This window comes from Myxocyprinus asiaticus, chromosome 8 (genome assembly GCF_019703515.2).
Source record: "Myxocyprinus asiaticus isolate MX2 ecotype Aquarium Trade chromosome 8, UBuf_Myxa_2, whole genome shotgun sequence".
Lineage (NCBI taxonomy): Eukaryota > Metazoa > Chordata > Actinopteri > Cypriniformes > Catostomidae > Myxocyprinus > Myxocyprinus asiaticus.
Genome location: NC_059351.1, coordinates 35,101,353 through 35,118,042, shown reverse-complemented (window position 1 = coordinate 35,118,042; position 16,690 = coordinate 35,101,353). Strand labels below are relative to the sequence as shown.

Below are 16,690 nucleotides of genomic sequence, written 5' to 3'. Positions count from 1 at the left end.
ATATATCCACATAATTTTCCTTCCTCATGATGCTATCTATTTTGTGAAGTGCACTAGTCTCTCCTGCAGCAAAACACACCCACAACATGATGCTGCCATCCCCATGCTTCATAGGAGGGATGGTGTTCTTCAGCTTGCAAGCCTCACCTTTTTTCCTCCAAACATAACGATGGTCATTATGGCCAAAAAGTTCCATTTCTGTTTCACAGACCAGAGGAAATTTATCCAAAAAGTAAGATATTTGTCCCCATGTGCACTTGCAAACTGTAGTCTGGCTTTTTTATGGCGGTTTTGGATCAGTGGCTTCTTCCTTGCTGAGCAGCCTTTCAGGTTATGTCGATATAGGACTCGTTTTACTGTGGATATAGATACTTGTCTACCTGTTTCCTCCAGTTTTTCACAAGGTCCTTTGCTGTTGTTCTGGGATTGATTTGTACTTTTCGTACCAAATTACGTTCATCTCTAGGAGACGTAATGCATCTCCTTCCCGAGTGGTATGATGGCTGTGTGGTCCCATGGTGTTTATACTTGTGTACTATTGTTTGTACAGATGAACGTGGTACCTTTGGGCATCTGGAAATTGCTCCCAAGGATGAACCAGGCATGTGGAGGTCCACAATTTATTTTTCTGAGGACTTGGCTGATTTCTTTTGATTTTCCCATGATATCAAGCAAAGAGGCACTGAGTTTGAAGGTAGGCCTAAAAATACATCCACAGGTACACCTCCAATTCAGTACACCTCCTATCAGAAGCTAATTGTCTAAAGGCTTGACATCATTTTCTGGAATTTTCCAAGCTGCTTAAAGGCACAGTTAACTTAGTGTATGTAAACTTCTGACCCACTGGAATTGTGATATAGTCATTGAAACAATCTGTCTGTAAACAACTGTTGGATAAATTACTCGTGTCATGCACAAAGTAGATGTCCTAAACGACTTGCCAAAACTATAGTTTGCTAATATTAAATCTGTGGAGTGGTTAAAAAATGAGGTTTAATGACTTCAACTTAAAGTGTATGTAAACTTCTGACTTCAACTGTATATTATATATATATATATATATATATATATATATATATATATATATATATATATATATCACACAGTATATAAAAACACACACATCAACTTTAAATAAGGAGAGAGTCTGGATATAATCCAGCGACTGGGCTCCCTGATATGTAAAACCACATGCAAGACCCTTGCAGAACCGGCAAATGACAGCGCTCTGAATTTAAAAATGAGAGGTGTGGTTTTGTTGTGTTCTGGATATTTCACAGCTTTTTAGTGAATGAGTCAACTACAAAGGGCTCAGGCTGTTCTCAGATGGGGACAGCGGATCTATATTGTGTTAATGGCTATTAGACTCTGGAGTGGCTGAGTTCTTGTAGCAGCAGGGGCTCAGGCAGCCTGCCGACTCGACACGTCGCTTAGAATTCAGACCAGAGAGATAGCAGTTCATGCTATGACTGCAGACAGACAAAAAAAGGAAGAATTTCTATATAAAAATAAAATTAAAATAAAGACAAAAATGTATTTGTGGTCATTTGCATATTATTTTAGATTGTTTTGGAGTCATACAAATTCATTTTAGTTTAGTTTGAACTATTTTCATTTCAATTTAGTTTCCATTTTAGTTTCGTTAATTGTCATACAGCTACAAAGAAGGGCCGATAACAGGACAGCAGTGGTTGTACAGAAGAGAGATCGTGATCGGTGTGTGTGTTGGGTTTTGGGGAGAGACGAAATAGGATCAAGGAAAAGCGACAGAGAGAAAGCAGACGGAAATCTGATTGCCTCCAGTAATGGAGCCAAGTGTCACCTACAAGGACAGGACAGGACAGGACAGAAGGACATACAGAAAGACACCAGACTGGGCAACTGAATGGTCTGAATGGCAATGAGACTCAGCAGGACACTGGCTTAAACTACAATTGTAGCTTCACTATGGCTTCAATTTAATAATCTTAGGACTTAGGACTGTTTTTATACCACCTAAAATTGTCAGCACCAATTACAGAATAAACAAAGCATCAATACAATAAAAAATAAAAACAAAAGCATCAACTTACCAATCATTAAACTGAGAAGCTTCTGGACCTTTGAACTGACCCCGACCACTCTGTATAGGCCCTGATCATTAATACCTGTAATAAAACAACAATCAAGAGAAAAAGTTTTCAGACACCTTGTTCAGAGTCAAGTCACATAGCAGTATTGTCTTTGGACTATATACTCTTCCCATCTGAAACTAAATACTAGCAAACTAAGCATCTCCTGTTCATCCCGGTAAGAACAACAGGTTGCTGGTATGGTATGAATTGAGAAACTGCTGGATTAGCCTGCCCTCTAGTGTTCAGAAAGTGTTACTGCAGTATGTAAACTACAGAGCGGTTCAGTTTGTAGTCCTAAAAAAAAGAAAATGCTTCTTGAGCACACAACGGTTTAAAATTTCCGCATTGAGGTATGACTGTGCATAATTTGTTAAACATAATCATAAGGAACAAAACGGTTAAGTTTATAGAAGTGATGTTACGCACAGACCTAATTTTACAAATAAACTGAAAACCACTAGAGCAGAAGTAATGGACTTGCACCAGAATACATACAGTATAAGTTACACACACCTATACCCCTGCTGTTTGTTTGTTACTTTATGTATTTTGAATATGATGTCCATATATTCAAACATATTATGGGTAGATACCTCTAGACTCAATGGCATTTATTGAGTTTTTTACAAAGTTTATTCCCACGTCATCCAGCTGGGCATCAACTACAGAAACACACAAATATCATTAATGATCGAACTGTCACAATACTTGAACCAGTATTAAAATCAAACAAACACAAAACATTAAAAAAACCATCCGCATTAATATTCCATTTAATGGTAAACGTGTAGCTCTGTTATAACAAGAATCTTTATTTCCAGTGTCAATTACACATAATATTTTAGTGTACTCACTTCCTCTTTCTCTTGATTGTGTCCTGCTGAGATACTGCATCTGTGTGTCAGAGATAAACATCAGGCAGAGACACAAACTAGACCAGCATGAAGAACAAATCATCAAAAAACATAGAAGGAATAGTTCACCCAAAAATGACAATTCTCTCATCATTTACTCGTCCTTATGCCATCTCAAACTCTTATGATGTTCTTTTTTCCGTGGAACACAGACAAAGATATTTCAATTGAAAGATGATGTCTGCTTGTGCATACTATGCAAGTGAATGGTGACCAATTTTTCAAGATCCAAAAAAGACAAAGGCAGCATCAAGTTAATCCATAAGAATCCAGTGGAGTCTTTTTCACTATAAATCTTGAAATCAGCAGTCTTCTTGACGATCATGATTTCAAGCTCAGTTACACGTCCTAGCGCAATCTACATAGCTCTGTGCATGCATCAAGCCCTAGGAAGTTTAATCGAGCTTGAAATCATGATTGTTCCAAGAGATTGCAATGGCAAAACGTACAGCATTTCATTTTAGTCTATCCTCACCCAAAATCGATTGGATCACTTCAGAAGTCATGGATTAAGCCACCAGAGTGTTATGGATTACCTTTAGGCTGTATTTATGTCCTTTTAGGAGCAGGAATATTTGGTCACAATTCACTTGCATTTTATGGACAAACAGGCATCTTATCTCCATAAAAATATCTCTGTTTGTGTTCCACGGAAGAAAGCAGGACATACATGTTTGAGATGGCACAAGGGTAAATAAATGATGAGAGAATTATTGTTTTGGTGTGAACTATTCCTTTAATATGTCCAAACAAGAGACTAATACTTCTAATAGTAACTGCTTGAAGCAAAGTTCTGATGCAAAGATTTATTAAAAAGAATCTAAAGTGGGTTTAGTCAGAAAAATGCTTTCATTGAATAAAGCTGTTGGGATTATTTCAGGGAGTTAAAGTGACTGATTGACGCACTGGCTCCTTTCCTCCCATCGCTTGAATCCAGAATCTGTAGTCATCTTCTGAGAGAGCCTGGACAGTCAGCACTGTGCCTGGTCTAGAAAAACCAAACACAAACTCAGCCTGTTGCTACATATATTTAAATCAACTGCAAGATTTGGAGGCATGCTGTGATCTTACACGCTCCACAAACCACTGCTTGAGTTTACACATGAAATTGTGCCCAGGCTGGTGTTGGCTGTAGGCTTTGATTAATAATGTCCCTGGGTGTATCTTGGATGTTCAAAATATTTTGATTTCTTAATCCTCTGACGTACCAGAGGCAGCGTCAATAAATCTCACTTGTCTCACACTCTCTTATTAACATCTCTAGCTTCCAAAAGAAGGGTCTACAGTCCTATCTTACTAAATATTTATTATTATTATTTAAATTTTGTATTTTTTATTATATTTCTAGTATATTTATTTTTATTATTATTATACGGTAAAAAGGAAACACTTGGGAAACACAAGAGTTAAAGTTGTTAAAGAAACTGAAAATAATTGAAAACCATTCAAGTATTGGCCAATCATAAATTACTAATTTTATGTGATCTGTTTAACTGTTAATTGCCAGCAAATTCTTCTTGTGAAGGAATACAGGGTTGCAGATGAGTCAAATATTTTCCAAACATTGTGCGAGTTGCCCTAAAGTGTGACTTCTTTTGTTTTAAGGTAGTATACAAGTACTCTTATTTCCAATACCCACTCCCACTTGTTGTGAACCAGAAATTCATAGTTACATTTACACTGTATTTATTCATGTAACTGTGGAATGCCACAACGCAAGCAATTCATCCTAAAGAGACAGTAACATGAGAAGCGAGGATATAGCAAACATTATAGGATTTTTTTTTAATATATATATATATATTTATTTATTCCCCACAACTTTCTCTTTGTATATATTCATCAAATATTTGAATGAAATTAGGAAAAAAGAGAGAAAAAAACCCTAATATCATTCTGGCTCAGAGAGCACAAACATACAGTGGGGTTCGAAGTGTGAGCCTACATGTGAAAATGCTACTACTACAACTACATATTATTTTTATTTTATTTTTTTTTAACATTCAAAATTACATCAACAGCATAACAGCTTGAGTGAAATGTTATATTAACAAGAATTCCTATTCTGTGTTGTACCCCTTTTGCTTTACTGCACTCGAGCTGTCATAGACTCCACAAGTTTGTGCAAAACCTGATCATCCATGTTATCCCAGAAGGATTTGAGAACATTGGAAAGAGCACTAAGAGCATATTGTGTGCTTTTATAAGAAAGGAAACCTGACCTTATGTACAAATGAGTTAACATGGTAAATGTCTCAAATTATTTGATTAGTAACCTTTTAAGCAGAATTTTAAACACTTCTTATTCATTTTCCATCATAGTGGAAAACTCAAAACATTACATTTATTTGAATTTAAATGAGGACCAATTAAACCCTATTGTATGAGAGAAATAAAGATGCAGATGAAGTAAAACAGGCTTGTATTGTGACTATGGACAACATACCGATCTGTGATCTCTATGTCTAGGCAGAACCTTCTGTCAAGCATGTCTGTGGTTTTGCAGACACAAGACTTTAGTGTGACAGAGTCCGTCTCACCCTGAAAGGACACAGAGCATTTCATAAACAGCAGATTAGCTAGACTGCAATCAATCATAGTCCTTGGACATGTCAAAATCAAAATAAACTCTCTGTGATGCATTTAAACTACAACAAAAGGTGAAACCTGAAACATTTATATTATATGAAACGTGCCATTACCAAGACTAATGCGTCACGTTATCTACACTTACAAGCTTGCCCACTGATCTCTGGTCAAACGTGATCATATGCAGAATTTTCTGTTCTTTGACAAAAGTGCAATACCGTTTCACCCAGCTGGATCCGAAAAGCGGAGGTCCTGTAGAAATCACAAAACCATTTTTTTTTTTTTTTGCAATACCAGAGGAGCAGAAGACACATGACATGCAAGTCAACAAAATCACATGGTCAGAGGCATTCTGCAGTGAGTTACATCATGAAATTTCTTTTGCGTACGTTTCTCCTGTATGTAAAGATAGCCCTCACTACTGATGGGGCTGGTCTGTCGGTACTCCTGTGGTGACTCCTTGATTCTCTTCATTAACTCGTACACCTCAGAGCGGGTGGCCTCAAAACGACTCCGTGTCTGAAAGGAAACGTACACGAAAACAAAACGTCATGGATAAAGACTTGCAGAATCCTTGGCAATCAGTCAACTTAGTTTCCCATAAGGCTTGCACGATTATTCTTTTTACTAGCAGACTAGTTACCCAGAAAATTAGATGACTGGTCAGTGTGTCAACATTTAACCAATCCGGAAAGTATTCACAGCGCTTCACTTTTTCCACATATTGTTATGTTACAGCCTTATTCCAAAATGGATTAAATTCATTATTTTCCTCAAAATTCTACAAACAATACCCCATAATGACAATGTGAAAGAAGTTTGTTTGAAATCTTTGCAAATGTATTAAAAAAAAAAAAAGAAAAAAAAAAGAAAAAAAAAAAATCACATGTACATAAGTATTCACAGCCTTTGCGCAATACTTTGTTGAAGCACCTTTGGCACCAATTACAGCCTCAAGTCTTTTTGAGTATGATGCTACAAGCTTGACACACCTATTTTTGGGCAGTTTATCACATTCTTCTTTGCAGGACCTCTCAAGCCCCATCAGGTTCAGCCATTTTCAGATCTCTCCAGAGATGCTCAATCGGGTTCAAGTCTGGGCTCTGGCTGGGCCACTCAAGGACATTCACAGAGTTGTCCCGTAGCCACTCCTTTGTTATCTTGGCTGTGTGCTTAGGGTCGCTGTCCTGTTGGAAGATGAACCTTCACCCCAGTCTGAGGTCCAGAGCGCTCTGGAGCAGGTTTACATCAAGGATGTCTCTGTACATTGCTGCATTCATCTTTCCCTCAATCCTGACTAGTCTCCCAGTTCCTGCCGCTGAAAAACATCCCCACAGCATGATGCTGCCACCACCATGCTTCACTGTAGGGATGGTATTGGCCAGGTGATGAGCGGTGCCTGGTTTCCTCCAGACATGACGTTTGCCATTCAGGCCAAAGAGTTCAATCTTTGTTTGATCAGACCAGAGAATTTTGTTTCTCATGGTCTGAGAGTCCTTCAGGTGCCGTTTGGCAAACTCCAGGCGGGCTGTCATGTGCCTTTTACTGAGGAGTGGCTTCTGTCTGGCCACTCTACCATACAGGCCTGATTGGTGGAGTGCTGCAGAGATGGTTGTTCTTCTGGAAGGTTCTCCTCTCTCCACAGAGAAACGCTGGAGCTCTGTCAGAGTGACCATCGGGTTCTTGGTCACCTCCCTGACTAAGGCCCTTCTCCCCCGATCGCTCAGTTTGGCCGGGCGGCCAGCTCTAGGAAGAGTCCTAGTGGTTCCAAACTTCTTCCATTTACGGATGATGGAGGCCACTGTGCTCATTGGGACCTTCAATGCTGCAGAAATTTTTCTGTACCCTTCCCCAGATCTGTGCCTCGATACAATCCTGTCTCGTAGGTCTACAGACAATTCCTTGGACTTCATGGCTTGGTTTGTGCTCTGACATGCACTGTTAACTGTGGGACCTTATATAGACAGGTGTGTGCCTTTCCAAATCATGTCCAATCAACTGAATTTACCAAAGGTGGACTCCAATCAAGTTGTAGAAACATCTCAAGGATGATCAGTGGAAACAGGATGCACCTGAGCTAAATTTTGAGTGTCATGGCAAAGGCTGTGAATACTTACGTACATGTGATTTTTTTTCATTTTTTTATTTTTAATAAATTTACAAAGATTTCAAACAAACTTCTTTCACGTTGTCATTATGGGGTATTGTTTGTAGAATTTTGAGGAAAATAATGAATTTAATCTATTTTGGAATAAGGCTGTAACATAACAAAATGTGGAAAAAGTGAAGCGCTGTGAATACTTTCCGGATGCACTGTAAATGACTCATCATACACCATAAAACATTAGCAGTCATTTCCATTATTGCAGAGGTGGGAGCAAGCCACAAGTGCAAGTTTAGTGTAAAGTCTCAAGTCAGCTGTCATGCAAGACAAGTCAGTGGTTCACCTCAAGCAAGTCATGAGAGTCATATCATGTCAAGTCACAGTACAAAACACAATCAACAAGAAATTTTATATTTCTTGTTTATTTTCCCCCCAAGAATTATGAATATATACACATATATATATATATATATATATATATATATATATATATATATACACACACACACACACACACACACACACACAAACCTGTACACACTGACCCCAGCTTAGCTGGGATATGTGAAAAAAAAAGAATTTCACTGTATATGTGCAAATGTATAATGTGTGATAAATAAATAAAATTATTAATTATAATTATTCAGTTATTCATGCGATTATCTAATCAGCCAATCATGTGGCAGCAGAGAAATGCATGAAATCATTTTCAGTTAATGTTCACATCAACCATCAGAATGGGGTAAAAATGTGAGCTCAGTGATTTCAACCATGGCATGATTGTTGGTGCCAGATGGGCTGGTTTGAGTATTTCTGTAACTGCTGATCTCCTGGGATTTTCAAGCACAACAGTCTCTAGAGATTACTCAGAATGGTGCCAAAAAAATAAAAATAAAAAACATCCAGCGAGCGGCAGTTCTGCAGTCAGAAAAGCCTTGTTGATGAGAGAGGTCAACAGAGAATGGCCAGACTGGTTACGGTAACAAAGATAACCCCTCTGTACAATTATAGTGAGCAGAATAGCATCTCAGAATAGCACCGACGGAAAGGTTACGGTAACCAAGGTAACCCCTCTGTACAATTATAGTGAGCAGAATAGCATCTCAGAATGCACAACAGAATGGTTACGGTAACAAAGATATCCCATCTGTACAATTATAGTAAGCAGAATAGTATCTCAGAATGCACAACATATCAAATCTTGAGGCAGATGGGCTACAACAGCAGAAGACCACGACGGGTTCCACTTCTGTCAGCCAAAAATAGAAATCTGTGGCTGTAGTGGGAAAAGGCTCACCAAAACTGGAAAATTAAAGACTGGAAAAACATAGCCTGGTCTGACAAATCTGGATTTCTGCTGAGGTACACAGATGGTAAGCCCAGTGCAGCCTCAGCTTTCTGACCAAACAAAACAAGTAAAGCCCAATTGGCAGCAGTTGTGGCATAATGTTGATTACCACAAAAATGTATTTAGACTCATACCTCCTTAAAAAAAAAAAAGAAAGAAAAGGAAAATTCGAGGTTTCAATGAGGCACTTACAATGGAAGTGAATGTGGCCAATTTTTGGAAGGTTTGAAGGCAGAAAAATGAAGCATAAAAATGTATAAAAGAACTTACATTTATTCTTCAGTTAAAACTTGTGTATTATTTGGTCTGTAAAGTTGTTTTTGCAGGATTTATGGTGTAACTGTAACCCAGATTTGTGAAAAGATGAGACAAAACAAAAATACATGTTTTTTTGTGGTGATCAATATTACTTCACAAATGCTGTCAATTGAGCTTAACTTGTGAGAAACTCATAACATTCCCTTAATATCTGAAGATGGTTGAAGTATACATATATCAATATATATATATCTATACACACAAAATGCTTGCTGGCGTTTTTACAACAGTTCACAATTGCAACAAAAGTTCAGTCTACATTAATATCTACTAAAATGTGATCCTAAAATGTGTTGTTTTTACAGAAGAGCAGGTTTGACAAGATTTTGTCACCTGAGGTTGCGATAGAAAAATCTTAATCCATTACTATGATGGACTGAGTTTCTTTTACATTATAAAAGATTTTTCCCAACAACAAAAAATAACTGTGTTTAAGTGTGTGAGTGGAAAGAATGAATGCAGGTGAGATATGAAATAAAAAATTTAAAAATCATCATTGCCAGATTCATTGTCCTAAATGTTGCAAAAATGAATGTTTCACTTGCTTGGAGTTTTTGTCAGCCTCTGGGCGAAACATGATACGTTTCAGGGTGGTTCACACAAATTTTGGCTTGTAAGTCAAGATTCCAATGAACTCAGACCATAAATGTCTGCAACACATTCTGGATGGTTTGGTTATAATGCACTTTGTGTAAGCAAAGCACCCCGGGTTTATTTTCACCTTTGCATAATTTCAAATTGTTTTGACTGTTACAGCTTGTTATACAAAGTTAATGGCATGCAGCTGCATTGGGACACAGTTTGTGGACAAGAGAATAGAACAAGAGCAACTGAAGTCATGTGAATTACATACCAACTAGTGGCAGAACTAATCAACTAATTGGGCAGTCAGTGAAACCCCTAGTTTTCCACTATCACTACTTACAGGGATAGTTCAACAAAGTTTAACAAAGTGGATCATTACACAGAAATTATATTCGAAAGCTGTTTGGAATATCTCAGCAATTGCTAATCCACTTTCTCAAGCTACAGTTGAAGTCAGAAGTTTACATACACTTAGGTTGAAGTCATTAAAACTCCACTCCACAGATTTCATATGAGCAAACTATAGTTCATCTACTATGTGCATGACACAAGTAATTTTTCCAACAATTGTTTACAGACAGATTGTTTCACTTTTAAATGACTATATCACAATTCCAGTAGGTCAGAAGTTTACATACACTAAGTTAACTGTGCCTTTAAGCATTTTGGAAAAGTCCAAAAAATGATGTCAAGACTTTAGACAATTAACTTATGATAGGCTAATTGGCTAATAGGAGTCAATTGGTGGTGTACCTGTGGATGTATCTTAAGGCCTACCTTCAAACTCTTGCTTGACATCATGGGAAAAATCAAAAGAAATCAGCCAAGACCTCAGAAAAAACATTGTGGACCTCCACAAGTCTGGTTCATCCTTGGGAGCAATTTCCAAACACCTGAAGGTACAACGTTCATCTGTACAAACAACAGTACGCAAGTATAAACACCATGGGACCACACAGCCATCATACTGCTCAGGAAGGGGACTCATTCTGTCTCCTAGAGATGAATGTAGTTTGGTGCGAAAAGTGCACATCAATCCCAAAACAACAGCAAAGGACTTTGTGAAGATGCCGGAGGAAACCAGTAGACATGAATCTATATCCACAGGAAAACGAGACCTATATCATAACCTGAAAGGCTGCTCAGCAAGGTAAAAGCCACTTCTCGAAAACTGCCATCAAAAAGCCAGACTACAGTTTGCAAGTGCACATGGGGACGAAGAACTTACTTTTTGGAGAAATGTCCTCTGGTCTGATGAAACAAAAATTGAACTTTTTGGCCATAATGACCAGCGTTATGTTTGGAGGAAAAAGGGTTAGACTTGCAAGCCGAAGAACACCATCCCAACCGTGAAGCATGGGGGTGGCAGCATCATGTCGTGGGGATGCTTTGCTGCAGGAGGGACTGGTACACTTCAAAAAATAGATGGCATCATGAGGAATTAAAATTATGTGGATATTTTGAAGCAACATCTCAAGACATCAGCCAGGAAGTTAAAGCTTGGTTGCAAATGGCTCTTCCAAATGGACAATGACCACAAGCATACCTACAAAGTTGTGGCAAAATGGCTTAAGGACAACACAGTCAAGGTATTGGAGTGGCCATCACAAAGCCCTGACCTCAGTCCAATAGAAAATTTGTGGGCAGAACTGAAAAAGCATGTGCAAGCAAGGAGGCCTTCAAACCTGACTCAGTTACACCAGTTCTGTATGGAGCAATGGGCCAAAATTCCAGCAACTTATTGTAAGAAGCTTGTGGAAGGCTACCCAAAATGTTTGACCCAAGTTAAACAATTTAAAGGCAATGCTACCAAATATTAACAAAGCGTATGTAAACTTCTGACCCACTGGGAATGTTATGAAAGAAATAAAAGCTTAAATAAATAATTCTCTCAACAATTATTCTGACATTTCACATTCTTTTTTTTTTTTTTTTTTTAATCCCCTTTTCTCCCAATTTGGAATGGCCAGTTCCCACTACTTAGTAGGTCCTCCTGGTGGCGCAGTTACTCACCTCAATCCTGGTGGCAGAGGACAAGTCTCAGTTGCCTCCGCTTCTGAGAACGTCAATCCATGCATCTTATCACGTGGCTCATTGTGCATGACACCGTGGAGTCCCAGCATGTGGAGGCTCATGTTACTCTCCGCGGTCCACACACAACTTACCACGTGCCCCACTGAGAGCGAGAACCACTAATCGTGACCACAAGGAGGTTACCCCATGTGACTCTACCCTCCCTAGCAACCGGGCCAATTTGTTTGCTTAGGAGACCTGGCTGTAGTCCTTCAGCACACCCTGAATCTGAACTCGTGACTCCAGGGTTGGCAGTCAGTGTCAATACTCGTTGAGCTACCCAGGCCCCCCGACATTTCACATTCTTAAAATAGTGATCCTAACTGACCTAAGACAGGGAATGTTTTCTATGATTAAATGTCAGTAATTGTGAAAAACTGAGTTTTAATCTGAGTTTGTCTAAGGTGTATGTAAACTTCTGACTTCAACTGTATACATTTTCACCTTGACCACTGTAGCTGATTCAAATAAAGCAGTGAGGAGTGTGACATGGTCCTATCAAACAGACAGGGGGAGGAAGTCAGCTCTCAAACTTCTGGCTTAAAAGTGAAACACAACGGAATGTCAATACAAACAAAGGCCTTTAATTTCCCTTGGAAACCTTGGCCCTTTCGAAATGCTGCTGTATCCTATCTCAGTAGCTCTTTCCACATCACCCAGCAGGGCAACATGATGGTAGCCAGAGAAAGATGAGTGAAGAATGACAATTGTGCCAAATCACTCCATTTATGTTTTGATTAAATGCTTATTTGCAAATTTAAATGTACTTGGCACACAAATATCTTGGATAAACAGGATGAAAAGTATTCATGTGGAAAGTGAGTGGATAAATGTATCTTCTGCAAACCTTTATGAGTATGTCTTTAAAAATAACAGGCCTAAGAGTGTGTATTTATAATGAAAACATTAATACTTACATTTTGGATATTGATTTGAAGTGCCTTTTTGTAATGGTCAAAATCTTCGGCCAACTCGTATCCTTGATGATAGAAAGTAAAAACAGTCTGAAAGAATGCCAGCATCTGGAACAGAAAGAGAAAAAAAGGGAATGGGAGTAAGTTAAAATGTTTGATATTCAGTGTAGTGCATCAATGGCAGTTTAAAAATTAACCAATAAGAAGCAGCTGGGGGCGGGACAAGCATCTTGAGATTATTTATCATATATATATATATATATATATATATATAATGTCTTGAGATCTCTGCATTTTGTTCCATCCCACTGTGCTCTGTCTAGCTGACTAGAACTAGTGTACCTCCAGTGGTAAGATTCATGAGGTTAACTGCAATGTATAGAATATAAGACTAAGACTCTCTTTAATGAAGACAAATAAAGACCCAAAATTTACATATTTTTGACTTGAATACAACTTAAAGCAGCTGTAAGCAATCTGTTGTTTGAATACCATGAATAAAATGTGTCCTTAGAAACCACACCTTTCTCTGTGACAGCCCTAGGCTCTGTAAACAACAAAAAATGTCAGGGGATCAGCCCGCATTTTTTTTTTTTTCTAAGTGGTAAAAAGAAATGTTCTCTGCCTGCCAACATTTGTTTAAAATAAAAAATGTCATACTCATTTTTTGAAGCACTGACATACTCAGTCAAATAATGTTTATTATTTGATCTGTAAACATTTATTTTATATTTTTTGTTACAATTCTATTGCTGTATAATTGACTTACAGACTTCCACTGCAAGTGCATCACTGTAAACAGGTTTCCACAAAAGGTTTCTTTTTATGTGTGTGTGTGTGGTGGTGGGGGCATGTTAGAGATGCTGATTGAGTTGATAGAGTGTAAGGTGTATTTATTTGGAATACACTCTAAAACGCAACAGAAAACGAACTCTGAAACAAATAAAGTTGATTGACTGATGAAGCACTCACAGGCTCAACACACTCAAACTTTTTCCTCTCTTGTATCTCCTGCAGCTTGCACACATACTCCAGAGACGATTCCTGAAAATGATGTCTCATCACCTCCACTGAAACGTCTGCCTGAGAGACAGATAGAAACAGAATGAAAAAATACCAAAAAAGCAGACTGCCTGCTTCTGCCTGCTAACTGTAATTTTACAGTCAGCTGAAGGCACCTGTATTAAGTGTCATGCAGAGACTAACAAAAGAAATATGACTGAATAAAACTAAGGTAAACCAATAAGGTTTTTCAAATACAGTTTAAGAAAAGGCTCTCACACTTTTTGCTCCATTTTATTTCTAATATATATATATATATATATATATATACACACATACACACACACACACACACACACACACACACAGATCAGCCACAACATTAAAAACACCTGCCTAATATTGTGCAGGTCCCCCTCGTGCCACCAAAACAGCGCCAACCCGCATCTCAGAATAGCATTGTGAGATGATATTCTTCTCACCACAATTGTACAGAGCAGTTATCTGAGTTACCATAGACTTTGTCAGTTCAAACCAGCCTGTCCATTCTCTGTTGACCTCTCTCATCAACAAGGCATTTCCGTCCACAGAACTGCCGCTTTTATTTTTTGGGGATGATTTTTGTTTTTGGCACCATTCGGAGTAAATTCTAGAGACTGTCGTGCGTGAAAATCCCAAAAGATCAGCAGTTACAGAAATACTCAAACCAGCCTATCTGGCACTAACAATCATGCCACGCTTCAAATCACTGAGATCACATTTATTCCCCATTCTGATGGTTGATGTGAACATTAACTGAAGCTCCTGACCCATATCTGCATGATTTCAGGGCTCCAGACTAAAAAAAAAATTACTTGGGAGCCATTGGCTCATAAACTGAAACGTTAAGGAGCCCAATGGCCAAATCACAGAATTGCTCGATTTAGATTTCTGTTCAGAAACAAGTTAGAAAGCCAAAGAAAAGTATGACAGCTGATAACCCATTAATCGAAGGTTTAATAAACCGTATATATAGTTGAGAAAATAAGTTTGCATTCCCTTTTGTCTCATAAATGTTCAAACCCCTTTAATAATTTATATAAATAAAAGAGATAATATTTTTATTTAGTACTGCTCTTCAGAATCTGCATTACAGATATTTACATATAGTATGCATATAGTAGTGTGTTGTTTTCTTGAGCATCAATAAATGTTTGCACCTTGTGTAATAGTTGTGTACATGTCCCTCAACAGACATTTTCACACTCCGGGTTTTGGAACGTGGAAGTAAACGTTTGCAGGGTAAACTTCCACAGCGGTGAATGGGAGTGAATGGGAGACCACAGCAAATCTTATTTTCACTTACCCATTTGCTCCAAGAGCAAAAGAAAAAATCCTCTATTACATTTGAATGACTTTCCAGAAGAAGAATACATAGAGAGCAGTGGATTAAGACAGTCAGATGGGAGAAGATGCCAAATTTACTGTCACTCTCTCAGCAGCTGTAATAGAAACTCCCTCGCAGCAGTGGTAATTATTTTTTTTAAACTAATTCCAAGGTAATATAACACAAGGCACAATGTTATAAACTTACACAATATACAAAAAAATAAAATAAAAATAAAAATATCATATAATGAAGTTTGCCAGTTTTACACTGCTAAATAAGGCAGAAACATGTCATCACAGTCTGTGAAAAGGTCTATTGTCCTAAGTGTCAAAAGCTTGATTTTATATATACAGTAATATATATATATATATATATATATATATATATATATATATATATATATATATAATAAATTGTTGTAAATACTGTTACCGGATGGCCCAGACACAGAGACTACAAGAGTGCAAAATGAATGAAATCCCAGATGCACTTTATTGTGCTACTCTAATCCCAATCAATAATTACCAGAAGAAAAATAAGGGTTACACAATATGGGACTTTTCATTGTAAAGAAGCCTGAAATACACATGGGACTCTTTATTTGAAATGTCTGCACTCCCAGTTGTGAGCAAACTGACGGCTGATTCGCTGAGAAAGTGAATCTGATTCAAAGTGCTAATGGTAAACCAGAGTTCAAAGTTCTTTTTGGGTGATTCATGAAAAAGACCCGATTCTCCTAAGCAACCAAACTGGCCAGGTTGCTAGGGAGGGTAGAGTCACATGGAGTAACCTCCTCGTGGTCGCAACAATGTGGCTCGCTCTCAGTGGGGCGCATGGTGAGTTGTGCGTGGATGCCGTGGTGGATGGCGTGAAGCCTCCACACGCACTATGTCTCCGTGGTAACACACTCAACAAGCCACGTGATAAGATGCGCGGGTTGACGGTCTCATGTGCGGAGGCAACTGAGATTCGTCCTCCACCACCCGGATTGAGGCGAGTCACTACACCACCACGAGGACTTAGAGCGCATTGGGAATTGGGCATTCCAAATTGGGGATAAAAAATAATAAAAAAAGACCCGATTCAAAAGAGTAATTTGGTCACGACTCTCTCGCACTGGGTTTGTTGTTGCGTGCGGTGCAGCAAGCTCGTCAGAAACAGAACGGGTGGTGCGCGCTCTAAAGATGTATTCAATAACTCTTTGAAATTTTACATAACAGATTGTATTAGATTTGCACTATCCATGTGTATGTGTGTGTATGTATGTATGTGTGTGTCTGTACGTATGTGTATAATTAGTTTTATTTTTTATTTTTTATTATTATCTATGTCTTGCTGCTGTTTTTGTATTGTTTTTGTA

General features: G+C 38.2%; 1 protein-coding gene across 2 annotated transcripts in view; it reads right to left on the bottom strand.

Annotated features, from left to right (window-relative positions):
* LOC127445465 (rho GTPase-activating protein 10-like) overlaps positions 1-16,690 on the bottom strand; it is a 144,780-nt gene that overhangs the window by 47,241 nt on the left and 80,849 nt on the right. For both annotated transcript variants that reach the window (XM_051705569.1, XM_051705570.1), the window contains exons 6-14: positions 13,932-14,042; positions 12,963-13,067; positions 6,007-6,136; positions 5,763-5,869; positions 5,475-5,569; positions 3,935-4,016; positions 2,969-3,008; positions 2,708-2,776; positions 2,073-2,147 (exon numbers count right to left, since the gene is read on the bottom strand). In XM_051705569.1, the coding sequence (XP_051561529.1) occupies positions 2,073-2,147; positions 2,708-2,776; positions 2,969-3,008; positions 3,935-4,016; positions 5,475-5,569; positions 5,763-5,869; positions 6,007-6,136; positions 12,963-13,067; positions 13,932-14,042 (814 nt within the window). The remainder of the gene's footprint in view (positions 1-2,072; positions 2,148-2,707; positions 2,777-2,968; positions 3,009-3,934; positions 4,017-5,474; positions 5,570-5,762; positions 5,870-6,006; positions 6,137-12,962; positions 13,068-13,931; positions 14,043-16,690) is intronic.